Genomic DNA, 16335 nt, shown 5'->3' on the forward strand with positions numbered 1-16335 from the left:
TTTAATATTTTGATATTGTTTTTTAATATTGTTATTAATTTAGAAACAACTTAAAGACAGCATATTTTAAATGTGTGTTGTAATGGCATCTTTTTATGAATGAAGGCCAGTATCGCTGATATTAATGTCTATATGAAACATTGATGACATTACATTACAGTATAACTGAAAGCTACCAATTTCAACATTTATTAGGTTTTTTAAAAAATATCTTAATTTAATTGAACTTAAAACAATCTTTACATAAACCCATTATAATAAAAGTTATATTTACCCATGGCCTTCCCTTTCAGACATAGTCTACACAGAAATTGAATAAAGTTATCAACACCTTTCTTAACAGCATAAATAATAAGTGAAATATAGATGAATCATCATTAAAGCTACAATCTTCTCGGTTCCCGTTGTTCTTTGAACATTAATGACAGACATTATCAGTGCTACTGTCACTTTAAGATCTACCTCTGCCGAACATGATGCGGATCAGACGCGCATCTCATTTTCTCTCAAGTTCATTTAAGACATTATTTTCCATACTGTACATTAAAGTGCATTAAAAACAAGGCAAAATACAGCAAGCACTCCCCGCGATGGAACTGCTCGGCTCGGTACTGAGGGCTTAGCGTTGAGTTTTTTTAACTTTTTCGCCGACGAAAGCAGAGCCGTGGAGCCGCTTCACCATACTTTAATTGTTTTGAAGGGTGAGCTGAAATGACGGGAGGGGTTGTGTTGCCCAGATTTGCTTCCCCCGGTCTGCATTTTCCCCAAACATACGTTCTTCTCCCACACAAAACCGCATTTTATTCCAAATATGTCATTCCGCGTTAATATACCAATTCCGCGATTCCGCGATCGCGGAAATCATAGGGCCCTAGATTTAGTGGTCGTGAAGTAATTACTTATCCAAAATAAGTATGTACTCAAAAGGGTATGCGATTTGGGACGCAGCCATTTACTCAGTAAGGTAGACAGTGTTAGATGAGGGTGGAAAACAAACACTTTTATTATTGGCTGTGCAGTTTAAGCCCCCAATCAACAAAAGCTATGATTCTATAAGTTAGAGAAAGTATTTCACTTGCTGATGAGTGTCTGTCATATAACCTCTTATGCAAGACGGTGAAATCCAAGGTAGGATCCTCAGACGCGACAAACAAAGTGCTCTCTGGTGTCTTTTATTACCTGTAAAACTGAACCTGTCTTCCACGGTGCTTGACTAAGGCCTCTGATGATCAGCTTGGACCCATCCGCCTGGAGCTCTCACAAATCATAATCTGTTGCTTTCTCTTCAAATGTTACTCATTTAAGGGAAATTTGCCTATTATAAAATAAAAAAGGAATCATTTTCTTCCCCCAAAAAAAAAAAAAATGCATCTAGATTCACCACAGCATCTCAATTCCTGAAAATAACATCTTAACAAATGTTGCAAGTAGGACAGGGGTAACCGATCTCTCCATAGTATGGCTCAAATAACAAATACAGGCTGTTCATTTGGACAGGAGTGTTGGAAACACCCACAGTGTTGAAAGGCACTAACATGGCTCCACTTCTTGGTATACCTGAGACTCAATGCTGATTGGTTAGCACCAGGAAAGAGAAGCTTGAGAAAGACAGATTCCAGTTACTGAAAATCAATTGATCACAGAAAGGCTGAGAGCGTGTGGAATCTGTAGGGTCTTCATTAGGCAATGATCGGATTTGAACAATGGGGACAGACTGTGTGTATGTGTATTCACACCAGTTCTCAAACACTGTCCAGGAAGGACATTCGCCAGGGATTGGTCCTCCACAGAACACATGTGTGCAGCTAGCAAGAAGAAATCCTCCAATTGATTCCTCGGTTGCATTGGAGGACAGATGCAAACAAAACATATGAGATGATGCGCATAGGCCAGAGGAACATATGCAAAACACCCACAAAAATTAACAAGGACACATCCACACACACTCAAAAAAGTAATGGCTAACAGATGGAAACCACTAACCTTGATACTGACATAGCCATATGTACACACACACACACACACACACACACACACACACACACGGGTCATGGCATAATAACCAATCGCAAACATCCGTCCTCTATCTTTGTTCCACAGTCCTGAGCAGCTTTAGGTTTAGCTTATGAAAATCAGTGTCTGCCTTTTCAAATAGACATCCCAGTGTTTGTGAGAGTGTACACTCATCAGCGCTGCCCTCCCACAATGCATTGCTATGGCCCGGTCTCAGCCAAGGAGTTCAAGCCCTGTCCTGTTCCTGGCCTTCTGGCTTTTAACCCCAACCCTTCTGCTTCTCCACAGAGGTTTTGATCTCATGCAGACACATTGACGTCTCGCAGGGCGATGGTCCCGTTGGCAGGGGGGTCTGTGGGTGAGGAAGGGGCAGAGGGTGGTGATGCGAGTAGAGATGGAGCTGTGCTGGTGTTGAGGGCACTGCTTTGGAACAGTATCTGCTGAAGTGTCCTACGGAGATTAGGGTGCAAACGGGCCTGAGTTTGATAAAATACCTCCACGGCAAAACACTTCATCACTCCTCCGCACAGATCCTCATAAAGAGGCACTGTGTACATCCTTGAGGTCTAGAAAGAAAAAAGGAAGAGGGAAGTTAATAGACAGCCCAGTGCTCAAACAGATAAGATAAAAAAAGTGCCTCACTCTTAATTTAAAACAGCACACCAAGTCAAGTTCAAGTCAAAACGCCTCAGTCAGTACGTTTACATGGACAACAATACTCCCATATTAATCTGATTAAGACCATACTCTGAATCTGATTAAGAAACTACCATGTAAACAGCGATTTCTAATGACCTTAATCCGGTTAAAGCCATACTCGAATTAAGACGTGGAGTATGCCTATTTTAGTCACATTATCCAAGTGCATTGTAGACATGTACACACCTAAATCTAACTATTAACGTTGTGTAGGAGTTTTTGCCGCATTTTGTGACAGGACGGACACACACACACACACACACACACACACACACACACACACACACACACACACACACACACACACACACACACACACACACACACACACACACAAGGCAAGTGCAGAGGGAAGGGCTTTGGGGGCTTGAGCCCCTGCCCTTTTTTAAAAATGTATCAAAAGTGCCCCTCTCAACAATCATCAATAATATCAATAAAACAGAATTTGAATTATAATTAATATAACAGCGCGTAGACTACAAAACAAGCGCTCAAATGTTAAACGTTAATCTTTTACATATCTGTCAGTCTGAAATGTTTTTACCATGACGTGTTGCTATGGTGCGTATCCTGCTTGACTGCTCATTCTGACACGGCCTCCTCTATATTTTTTTCTTTGTGTTGTAATAATTCTGCTCATTGTAAAAGTAAAATACAATAAGTTTGTATCTGTAATCCCAGATTCAATAATTGTCTGCTTACAACAGCGGTCGGGAACCACTAGGCTCGCGAGCAATATGGCCATTCAGTGAACGCCTGTGGCTCGACAGCAGAAAAAACAATCCAAACAATCACGATTTTGAATCCTTAATTTTCATCATTAATCAAAGCTATTACTCGAAATGTAGGCAGTCAAGAAGGAGGCAAGATGGGCAGTGTCTCTTAAAAAAACCCTGAAAGACACAATATATAATATTACAAAAATAAAACAACGTATATAACATTATAAAAAACGAGTGATTCTTTTTAAAGTAACACTGTCCAACAGCGACACCCTCAGGTAAAGTTACAGCGGGCTGCCTGAGGCCATTGATTTGAACAGACCCACAAAAGTCACGCTATGATTGGACGCCGGACAGTGTAGAGTGGCATGGGGACGTAATGACGTACCATTAATCGAGCTAAGTTCTATAACATGTAAAACGGGAACATGAGCCGAATATTCTAAAGGCAACTCATGTAAACACCTTAATCAGAGTATTGTCTTATTCAGAATAAGGTCAATAATTAGATTACTGCGGTCCATGTAAACGTAGTGAGTGATGTCGTTCCAAACCCATACGACCTTTATTCATCTTCAGAAAACAAATCTTTTTGAAGAAATCCGAGAGCTTCTGACCCCCTTATAGTCAGCATCGTTATTACCACTTTCAAGGTCCAGAAAGGTAGTAAAGAAATCGTTAAAACAGTCCATGTGACTACAGTGGTTCAACCTTCATGTTATGAAGTGATGAGAATACTTTGTGCGCAAAAAAAAACAAAACAAAAATAACAAATTTCTTCCATAATTTCTTCTCTTCCATGTCAGTCTCCTACGCTGTTCACTAAGTAAACACAGCGTAGCTCTTCAGGGTTCTACGTCAGAACGGCGGTTCAGTACTGGCCAGCTCCTGCATTAGCATCACACACATACGTCATTGTGCTCACGTGAACAGTGTCGACCAATACTGAACCAGCGTTCTGATGTAGAACCCAGAAGCACTTCACTGTGTTTACTATGTGACCAGCGTAGGAGACTGACATGGAAGAGAAGAAATTGTTGAATAAAGTCTGAAACAAAATCCACTTTTACATGATGTTTGAACATAAATGTGTGTTGACAGTGTGTGTAAACAACCACCCTATAACGATAAAAATCCACCCAGTATTTTTTTTTAATCCCCAAAAATCATAAGCAGTGTTTCAGAACAAGCTGTTCTCAGATTCTCTGCAGTGTGACATCACACTACAAAGGCCCGCCCGCAAGGTTTGACTGACACTGCCTTTTTAACATAGACCCGCCCTGTGAGAGCTGTATGCAATCTGCCATGCACAGGAGAGATGTATATGCTACGCCAGGGCGGGGATATGCAGCTCATTTACATTTAAAGCGGTACACACCAAAACAGCGCTTTTTATAGACAGGCCTCAAAATGACATTTTCAACACGTTAAGATAAATTATCTGTGGGGTTTTTGTGCTGAAACTTCACAGACACATTTTGGGGACACCCAAAACAATATGACATCAAAGGGGTATAATAGGTGCCCTTTAAGGTTGAACCACTGTACTCACATGGACTATTTTAACAATGTCTTTACTACCTTTCTGGGCCTTGAAAGTGGTAATAAACATTGCAGTCTATCGAGGGTCAGAAAGCTCTCGGATTTCATCAAAAATATCTTAATTTGTGTTCCGAAGATCAACAAAGGTCTTACAGGTTTGGAACAACATGAGGGTGAGGAATTAATGACAATTTTTTATTTTGGGGTATACTAACCCTTTAAACATGTCTCATCCAATCAGAATTTAATGTTTGAACTGTTTTGAAGGTTATTTTATACATTTAAAATCAATTGTTTGACAGGTATGGCAGATCATGGTAACATTAGGATTCAACAAGAGGAATTCATTAACTTTTTACAGTCTCTGAAGTTGAACTGTAACCATGCTTGACACAATATACTTTAGAAAACGGTAATCAATACAGCATGCCTTTTTATAAAGCAAACGAGGAAACCAGCCAAACTGGTTGTGATCTCATAGCTCTAAAAAAAGACACGACGTCATAAGCAGTCAATAGTCAAAGACTAGCTGAGAGTGGTTATTAGAAACACTGGAATGTGGATGCCCTTTGAGGAAAACTCAGATTATACAGAGTGGAGGCATGGGGGAGAAATTGAGAGTACCAGTCCCTAGCTTCAAAGTGTTTGTGCCCTCTAAACACAGGCAAAACAAGATACTGACTTGCTTTATCTCGGCTCACTATCGTCAGGCCACACAAAAGAATATGGACATGCTAACTGAACTCACATGTTTATTCAAGAAGCTGCGGACTCGAGGCAGATCAGGATAAAAGCTGTTCCGCACCACAATCTGCAGCCATCGAATCTGGACTTCAGCGTTCATACCGTCCAACAATGCAGAGTAGCAGCTTGACAAAAGACTCATCACCTCTGAAAGGCCAATCACAATTCACATTACAAGACAAGTGACTAACATCCAAGTGCATAGTGAATGGCTACAAATTGCAGGATGGATTCATAATACCTTGAGGCAGAGGTGAGCGGTCTAGAAGTCGGTCCAGAAAGAGGACGGTCTGAAAGGTGCTCCAGGAGGAGATGTCAAATGTAGCAATCCCTAGGGGGTCTGGAGCGTCTGTACCCCAGAGGTCACACAGGTGCTGAACGGGGCCAGTTAGAGCTCTACCCGCCGAGAGATCCGGTTCACATAACGGAGGACCACAGCCATTTAGCCAACGCTCAAATTCCAGTCCTGTGCAAGAAGGGAAGCAGCGGGGAAGAAGTGTCACATTTCTGTTTGTTTAGCCTCCGTCTCGCGCACTACTAATGTTTCTTTGACCCCTCGCTGGGTGTTATGACTGGCTCAACAGGGAAATTCCTAACTGAGGACAAATGCGATGAGTAACTATAAATGTCTGTGTGTTAATCATCATCTCTGACAGTTGTCGCAACTCACCCTCTCGTTGACCAACGCAGCTCTCCTTCAGCTCAGGGAAGAATCCAAGGAAGAAGTCCAACAGATCCTGAGCGATTACGCTGGTGAATCTGAACTTCTCAATGTAGGCCTACATAGAGCATGGCGGAAGGATTCAGAACATTCACGTGTACACCCGGACTATGCCAATCATGTGAATGTTTGACATGTTGCTTACCCTAAGAAAGCTATCAAATCTCTTGATGTCGCCACACAGCTGTGAGAGGTAAGAAACAAAGCAGAAGCCTTTCTCATAGGTGAACAGATTCATTAAACTGCTGGGGTTTACACCTTTGGAGAAAGAGTAAAAGGAAAATGGATAACTTGGTACATTGACCCAAGGGTCATGGGTCTGACACTTCACAAGTACATTATAAATACTTGGGCACGTTTTCCAGACAGGCTGAACTTTGCAAATGAGGATTTTCCTTGCTTCTGTCTGTTTGAAATCTGAGTAACAAGGAATTTCAAATGCATTTACCATACAGCTATTTTAGGTGTGTGTGGAAGCAGCACCATATGCCTTTCAGACTCATACAAGAGCAGGTTTATATTATTAAAAACGGTTGTACCTGGCTCAAATTTGGCCTGCAGCTTACTGACAGGATTGTTGTCTCCGAGAAGACGCATCTGTCGGTGAAGAGCATCTAGACGGAACACCGTCTCAAGACAAGTGAAGCCTTCTCCTGAATAAGAGAATAAAGGAGATAAATGTAAGGAGAGCATCATGGGACATGGATACGCCTATATGCGAATCACTGCACACTGAGGTTTTGCATTTGCCGGGGCATAACACTGGCATCTTTGTGGAATGTATACGTAAATATTTGCAAGAGGCCCACACGGTGATGCTTCTCTATATTTGAACTGAGGAGTATGTGTGAGGATGTGTATACCATAGGCCTCTGTGGTAATGCGCCTCTGAGCATAAGTGGCCAGACCCTCACTGAGCCACATCTCTTCCCAGGTAGCATTGGTGACTGCATTGCCAAACCAGCCGTGAGCAATCTCATGGATGACGTCAATCAGCAGAAATTCCTGACTCTCCAGTATGGAGGAAATTATGAAGGTGAGACAAGGATTCTCCATGGCAACGATGGGGAATGAAGGAGGAAGGAACACTATGTCGTACCTGTTAAGAGTGAGACAGGTTAATGCCTGAGCAAGGTGAACAAGACTGATATGACTGAAAAGAACTGACCTTCCCCATACATAAGGGCCAAAGAGCCCCTCCGCCACATTAAGCCAGCGCTCCACACTGCCACCCAGTTTACTGACCGCACACGTCAAGATGCAGGGCTCAGCCCACACACGACTCCTAAAAGCAAAGATATTGTGACCGAGGTATTGCAATGAATAATGAAAGCAATGCATGTTACAAGGACTAGCATGATCCTGAGATGTTTGGCACACAAACCAGCTGAAAATCCTGCATAGACCAGCATTTCCAGACTGGTTATGCGGAATAGTACTGGTTTGGTTCTAATCTACTCTGATGAGCCAGCATAGCCATGCAGTTCGCAAGCAAAACTGAGCTGGTGATTTTTCTGAGAACCTGTTTTTCCGCATAGTGACCAAGGTAGCACTTTTATGCTGATAAAGCTAGTCAGCTGATGCAGTCTTGTAGGGCTGGGCGATAAAACGATAACGATATGTATTGCGATAGACACGTAATCGATATCAATAAAAAATGCATTCGATAAAACGTTCGATCATTTTTTTTTTCTTTATTGGAAGAAACCAGAGGTTGCGAAGGATGTTTGGTTGCATGAACAAAGGCACTCACTCTGTGGTAACCAAGCAGGCTAACAGTCAATCAGGTAACTGTATCACGTTTGGTTGCGCCATATCATTGTCTTGTGTTGGATTCATTCTTCAGTAAACAGAACCGGCGTGGAGTGATACGTGGAAAATGGGTGCCACAGAGAGAGTGAGGAAATTGTTGATAAAACAGGAAAACAAGTCAGCTCGCCAGTATGGCAGTTTTTTGGATTTTATAAGTCTGACCGTCGTCCCCACCAAGACTGGTCAGCGCAAGCCTCCGCTGACAGCGCGTGCGCCTCGTTCGTTTGTGCTATTCTTGACTTTGGCTGAATCCGAAATCGCCCCCTAAACCCTCAATCACTATTCCCTACTTTAGTTCCACTGATACAGGAGTGAATGAAAACAAGTGAGTGAATTCGGACAGGCGCTGTGTGTACATCGGCTGTACACTTGCTATTGCAGTGCAAAGTGGGATAGAATGAGGGCACTCAATAACGTCTACTATGGTTTCGGACACCACTACAAATGGCTGTCCCCTGCCCTCAAATTGTGCCCTATTTAAGGGTATAGGGGGCGATTTTGGATTCAGCCTTTGAAACAACATGGAGGGGTAATGTAATGTTACTCTGCATCAGTGCCTTATGACAAAGCATCTAAACGGTAACCGTTACAAAGAAATAACGGAGGCACTGCACCTTTTAAGAGATAATTAAATGTCCATTGTGATTTTAGACTATTTTAATTATTTGAGTGTTTTCCATGGTTGTGTTGACATTTCTGCCTTTATAACTGAGGGGATTATAATCAGAGGAAGGTTAAGTTTAAAATAAAAATGTTTAAAGAGCACCTATCATGGAATTTTGAAATGTACCTTTCATGTAGTGTGTAACATAGATCTAAGTGAACAAAAACATCCTGCAAAGTTTGAAATATGACAGTGCACCGTATATATAGTTATTTTCTTTCAAAAGTAAGAGTCGACTCTGAGTCATTTTTAAGAATCGTTAGAAGACCGAAGCTTTTTCTCTGACTAGATGACGTCAACATGTCAAGTTATTTGAATACGATACGCCCACTTATTGCGCTCCAAGACGCCAGTGAAAACTAGAAAACATCATGGGGACGAGACGCTTTGTTCTTCTGAACTCAAAAGCAAACTTTTTTCATCTGCCCAAGGATGAGCATTTGAAGACTAAGTGGCTTGAAGACAAACCATACATCGTCGCGATTGTGTGTTTATTAGTCTTCAAATGTCTCTATTTGCATGTTTCGCGATCTCAGGAAGCTTTTATTATGGACTTCTATTATGGCACATGGTATCTTCTTCGTCTGTCTGTACCATATATGGACTACATGTGCACAGAGCGCCCTCCGGCTGCCAGTATGAATTGAAAACAACACAAAGAGTCTCCATCGCTCATGATTAGGCTACATCTGCGCATTTTGAGGAAGTATTTAATAAAAAATACTCCTCTGTTTAGAAATTTGACACAGACATATGAGAATCTATCAATATTTCTCCTCATCTGCACACTTTTGAACTAAGAGCCCTGAGGGATGTTGATTTGTCGCGAGTCTTCGTGAGGAGAATAGAGGAGTTTTTTTATGAATGAGATCAGCTGAGGCTCATATTACAATCAAACGGTACCGACGCGGTTTTCATATTCATAACTCCTGACACATATTAACAAATTACTGTCACTATAAGACTTAAAACAGAGGTAAAAAATGGAAGCTTGACTCTTAGATCTTTTAAATGATGTATAGATTGACATGGTAATTACTTACATCTGACAGTCATTTGAGCTAATTTAAACAAATAAAGCTTGAGGACGAATGCGCCCTCAATCCAGTTAAGAGGTTCCGAAAACCATTTATGGTGATGGGCGTTCCATTTCCGAAAATATCTGCACAGACTATACCAATCACAACTGACTGGGTCATCGGACCAATCACCGTAGATTAGCGTCACGTAAAGGCGGGGTTTTGAAAAGTGAATCACTAAAGGAATCATTTGAGAATCGCTGTCAAAACAGGTAAAAATAAATGCATATTATAAGAAAACTAAAGTCTTTTTTGTCATTGCATGCATGCAAAACTGTTGTTGGGGACTTCTAAAACAATATTTGGAACATTTTAAATGCCATAATAGGTGCTCTTTAAATGTAAAATATTTTTCTCCTGGTCCTTATTTTAAATGGGTCATAAAACATATCAATAATTATCGATATCGACCGATATGAAACACTTATATCGTGATACAGTTTTCAGCCATATCGCCCAGCCCTACGGTCTTGCCACCGTTAACTTCAGTTAAGCAGCCTATTTGAGACAAACCAGCACAAAACCCTCTCCAAAACGACATGTATCTAGCTACCTTGTTCTTTTCAGCAGGAATACTCAATCCGTAATTACCTGGGCCCAATGTCTGCATGTTGTAGGTCTCCTGCCACCAGGGCAACCAAGTAGGCTGGGACAGGGTACTCCATGGAAAACTGGAAAACCCTGTCCTGTTTAGAGTATGCACTTCTTGAGGCACTCATCAACACTGTGACACCCTCTGGTACCTGTAACGCAAACACATACATCCACAAACAGAGGGAAAAAGTATGTCACACTTATACAATACACACAATCTAAAAACAAAAAAAGAACACTGAAGGCCAACAAAGATATTTTGGTGGATCTGAGCAGCTTAGATAGACTTACCCTGACAGTGGCAGAGTAGGTGCTTTTGACGGCCGGCGTGTCAAAACAGGGGAAAAACGACCGGTTGCAGACCGAGTGACCCTGAGTGAAGACCAATGGACGGGTTTGTCCGCATGTCAACTCTGCATCCAGCCACCAAATCTGATGTAGGGAACAATGAGATGAGAGAGTACCATTGACAAATGTTTTCTGAGAGAAGAGCATTGAATGTGAACGTGATGCAATATTAAAAGTAACAAATCACATTTTCAAAGGGTTTTCCATAGTTGAAGTTTTATGGTTTATAGATAGCACAATAATTTCATTTATTTTGTTATATTGTTGCAGTGCTACAGGTGAAGCAGTTGTGAATCAAAACTGAAGTTCTTGATGAAGTTGCAGAAACAAAAGACAACTACCCATATACAGGTGAGCAGCTAAAATCCCATCCTCTTGTGTGTGTATTACACCACTGAAATGTAATCAAGGCTCAGCAATAGAAAACGTAAAGAATTGTCACTTGCTCTATAGAGTGGTGCAGGGATGACGTATTTTTATAGGCCAACCAAGAAGTTGGCATCACCCTGGTTCCCTCGACAAAAACACAATAGGATTTTTCCATTGGCTTTTGGATTATTGCAGAAAATAAGGTCTGTGATTAACAAAAGCTTAAGATTCTTGCACGTTTTGTTCATTGTGATAATCTTCACAAATTAACTCAACTTTCATGAATTCACTGTAAACGTAGGCTATAAATGAACTAGCCCACAACCTGGTCGCCTGACTTCAACATCATCACTAACTTTCGACAACTCTGTCTTTGCTTAAAAACGGTTTTCCTGAAAGTTTGAGTTATAATAGTTTGCAGGAGCGTAATTTTAAACACAACAAGGCTTATGACGTTTAATGTCTCAGACAACCTCTGTAGTCCCATTTAAACACTTTACAAGACAAGTAAAAGCTTAAAAAACAAATCACAAGAGGGTATTACTTGTATATGAAAATATTTTGATATTGTGTTCCCTGCAAACCTTATGTCTAGTGACACTAGACTAGTGTTTAACCAAAAACCCATTGACTTTAGGGTGATGGAATCAATAGTGCTATAATGCTAACTTGTTATCCGGGTTTGGTAGGGTGACCATATTTTGATTACCGAAAACCAGGACACTCGGCCCGGCAATGAGATACTCAAATGATACTCGAAGTTTACTCAAAGATTCCTTATTCATTTCAATACATTTAAAGTATGCCCCCTCTGTATGGATAGAACTTTGTTATATTAGGGCCAGGACAGGACATGTCCTGGGAAAACAGGACGTTTGGTCACCCTAGGGTTTGGCCTACAAAAAAAATACATCATCCCTGCCCCACTCTATTAGCCAGTGCTTTTGATATTTAACACATTTTTATGCATTACAAACTCGTATATTTGGTTCACTGTGATGTGTTCAATTTGTTAAGAATTATGCTGATTTCAACTGTTCGCAAAGACAATCACTGCGTCCCAATTCGCTAACTATCCGTCCTAAATGGCATTCGAAATTAGAATTAGTGCTAAGAGTATCTAAAGATACCTGGGTGGTCTACTTTTTCTGGTTAGAATCTGAAGTGCAGATCTGTGCACACTCTTATGGCTATTGTTGCCCACAACCCATTGCGTGTTGGATGAGGATTCGACTACAAACATGAATAAAAAGTGTTAAAAAAACTACAAACATGGCAGATGTGCGAGTCCAAAGGCTAAGTAGAGAGGGTTTGAGTGATTAATTATCAGTATCTAACCTGGCAAAAATATATTTATTCAAATGTTATCCGCATATTTAATCTGCAACAGCATTGTGAACTTTTGTACTGATATGTTTGGTCTTTAACTTTTAAATGCATCATTATGCAAATTGCAAATGGAGTTTTCCGCATGAAAGACCCTCGACTGGCAGATCAACGTGCAACTAAATTTCTCTCTGAAATGGTAGGAAATTAAATGAAACGTAGAGGATTTTAACTGTGACAAGATGATTGACAGGGCGGTTTAAAAAGTGACAGGATGCATGTAACTAAGCATCAGAGCTGTCCATTAAAGACGCAATGACGAAGTAGTATGTCCAAATGCTTGCCTACTCTTCTGTTACACACTCAAAAATATGTATTTCTTCTTCACATAAACAGTACATACTTTTAGGGCATAGTATAAGTAGGTGAATTAGGATGCAGCAAATGTTATCTAGCTGGCTATTACAGGTGATGTTTGATCAAAATTGTGAGAACGGCTTGTTTTGGAAGCATCAGTGAGTTAGGTTTTGCTTTGCTGGGTTGAAAAATACTTTTCCCAAAAACATGGTTGACACATTTTAGCTGTATATTGTCTTATTATTGCAAATTAAGAACCTTGTGTTGTTGTTTTTTTTTTAAGTTAACTAAATGAAAGTTTTAAATGTAATATAAAACTTCCTTGTTAAAAGGCTTTGCTGTTCGAGGCTTTGCTGGGTTGAAAAAGACTTTTCTCAAAAACATGGTTGTCATGCTTACACATTATAGCTGTATATTTTCTTTTTATAATTATTGCAAATTAAGAACCTTATGTTGTTGTTGTTTTTTTAAGTTAACTAAATGAAAAGTTTAAATGTTATTTCTGGCACATATAAAAAGGCTTTGCTGTTCGAGTCTATAGAAGACATTGAAGAGAGTGATACAAAAACAAAAACACAAAAGGAAGCTCAGCATAAGGTATGTTCAAAATGAACCTCTGGGCAATTAGATGTACAGGTTACAGTAGCCTATAAATAACTAAAATAGGTTTGTTTTCGTGATTAACCCAGATATCTACCCATCTTTAATTCTACACGGAAACATGTTTAATAACAGCCCGCCTTCCAGTTCCAGTAATTACCTCGTGTGGATCTGATAACTCTAGTTATCTACTTAAGGGGACATGTCACTACACTGAGGGCATTCTTATCAGTAGAGCCACAACAGCCACTGCTTTCTATGCTTACATGCATCTAATAAATAAATAGGGTGATTTAGCGTGTTACAATCCCACAAAACCCAAGAAGGCGTGAAAGCGAAGAGGTGATTATCAACGTTAGGTTCCACCGCAGGGCTATTTTTAGTGGGTATTGGCTCTGTGTACAATAGTCCTGTGCAACAAAGTTATTATTAGCGTGTATCAATGGCAGGTCGTCAGCTGTCACCGTGTTGACCTTACCGCAGGGCCGTCGGTGGTAGTGTAGCGGATGGTGACACGGAAAGCCCGGTGCGGCCGGATCACCGCGGCCGGGAGGCTGATGTGCAGAGAGGATCCGTAATCGGTGAACGGTTCTATTCGGTAGGTGAGGGACAAAAACACGTCAGGAGCACCGGACGCGCCGGGCACCTTACAGTCCACGGAATGAATTAGCAACGAAGGGTGCGTGTCCAGAATGAGGGATTGGACGCCGGGCTGGACGGGCGTGAGCTCCAGAACCTGCCATCCCGTCATCCTCTTCACGGCGAAGTTCAAGTGGAGGTCCAGATGGAAATGTCGGAGTTTAAAGCTGTGGAAGTTGGACGCCGACGCGACGTCCACCAGGCGACAGTGTGCCAGACTCCGGCCGCCCTCGAAGGACTTGCCGGGCACGGTCAGCACTTTGCGACAGCAACACAGCGTCGGCCGCTGAAGCTCGGCCATCGTAAAGTTTGGCGAATAAATACGCGATAACGCGACGACAGCGTGAAACTTTAAAAGCGGCGAACGCGCACTGAGCTCGGCGGAAGAGAGATGAACAAGCGATCGAGTTAGTTACATTGTTGCTGGAGTTAAAGGGGCGGTCGACACTCAGGAAACCGAATGCAAGAAACGGTCATAAAACGGACAGGAAGACAGTAAAAGGCATTAAAACAAAACGCAAGTCTACGTAAAATCCATTAGAGCCGTAGACACGACTGAGTTCAGCCCTCCGACCTCCATCTAAAGCAGAATATAGGCTATGTGTGAATGTCCCGCGGTTGATCCGGTCCCGAGAGCCCACGGAGCGATCGGTGAAACTACCGGTAGAGGAAGAGACGCGTAGTGAAGCCCTGATGAGCGCAAATGATTTGAGATAAGTGACTCCCTTAGAAAACAGGAAGTAAAAACAGGGGAGGAAATCACTTCGAGACGGGAAAGTTTTCAAGCTGCAGGGGGGCGCTGCGGAGCTCCTGATGAACCTCAGAAACACTGGCCAGAGGACAAATGACACACACAACCACCACAACAACAACAACATCAGACTCTGTGTGTAGACTACAATGTAGCGTTTATAAGTAGCTACTATTGATAGTAGGGTAACGATAACCATTGGCCTACATTATGAATGGTGGTGCATAGGGTTAACCCTGGCTAGCAATGCACACATATTTACATTGTGGCTAATACTGATAAAAACAATAATTATTTTCATGTTAGGCCAGTAATCGATAAATGGCTGACATAAAAATTCTTTAAAAAAAGTTGTTCAGTTATCATTACTAAAAAAAGTTATTAAAAGGGCAAATTCCAATCGTAAGTGAGCACCCCTAAGCCCTACACTCACTATGAAGGGCAGAGCCCTTGAAACGGGCACTTTGGAGGGAGCAGGGCATTTGTGTGACATAATGAAGCCGTTTGGAACACAATTGGTGAAGGAGCATTGAAAGACCATGTGATTTCCTCATTGCTGCTAATATGATACAATGAGAAGTTTTAAAAATATGCTTTGTGTGTGTGTGTGTGTGTGTGTGTGTGTGTGTGTGTGTGTGTGTGTGTGTGTGTGTGTGTGTGTGTGTGTGTGTGTGTGTGTGTGTGTGTGTGTGTGTGTGTGTGTGTGTGTGTGTGTGTGTGTGTGTGTGTGTGTGTGTTGGATCTGCTCTTAACTTTGTAAGTTAATAATTAAACATATTTCTTACCTATGAAACTTTTTAAAAACTTAATATGAAGTACACAACGAAATGTGTGTAATAGGGGAGAGCGGGGCACAACCTTACGCTTTTTGACTTTCTCAGTTTGTGTAAATCCACTTGGGATTCAGAGAATTTTTTGTTTCCCACATGAATTGCACACATGTCTAGTACAAATATGTGGTTTTGTTTTATTAATACAGTGTATACTTTTTTCTTGATTTACCCCGAAAGAATGGAAGTGAAATGTGACAACATGCCCCATAGGTGGGGTACATTGTAACATGACCAAATAACCGCATAAAATGTTTCCTGATATAATCAATAAAAATATACAACACAAACTAAAATATTTTGTCAACAAAATACAATTATTAACTTTTTAAAATAAAATAATGGCATTTTTTAATCATAAAAAATATAAGCATTTTTGAGTTTAACTACAAACACATTGCTAAATACAGCTATACAGCATAGTTCAAAACATAATAATAATAATAATTTCTGAACATGAACTCTCAGTCATTATTCACCCTTTTCTCATGGTTTCTCAAAAGAATTCATAAAAGTATAGAATAT

General features: G+C 41.0%; 1 protein-coding gene across 2 annotated transcripts; it reads right to left on the bottom strand.

The window, feature by feature from the left end:
* Window positions 1–30: 30 nt before the first annotated feature.
* Window positions 31–16073, bottom strand: rnpepl1 (arginyl aminopeptidase like 1). 2 transcript variants are annotated; one of them, XM_079825698.1, is made up of 11 exons: window positions 14069–16073; window positions 10882–11022; window positions 10588–10739; window positions 7610–7726; window positions 7305–7540; window positions 6981–7094; window positions 6587–6699; window positions 6391–6499; window positions 5962–6186; window positions 5725–5867; window positions 31–2579 (listed from the first exon to the last, which is right to left on the bottom strand). In XM_079825698.1, the coding sequence occupies exons 1-11, from the start codon at window positions 14528–14530 to the stop codon at window positions 2313–2315; spliced, it is 2079 nt and encodes a 692-aa protein (XP_079681824.1). In that variant the 5' UTR covers window positions 14531–16073; the 3' UTR covers window positions 31–2312. The 2 variants fall into 2 exon arrangements, with proteins under 2 accessions (XP_079681824.1, XP_079681823.1); XM_079825697.1 differs by having other exon boundaries at window positions 7305–7726.
* Window positions 16074–16335: the final 262 nt, after the last annotated feature.

This window comes from Gobio gobio, assembly GCF_949357685.1.
Source record: "Gobio gobio genome assembly, chromosome: 9".
NCBI lineage: Eukaryota > Metazoa > Chordata > Actinopteri > Cypriniformes > Gobionidae > Gobio > Gobio gobio.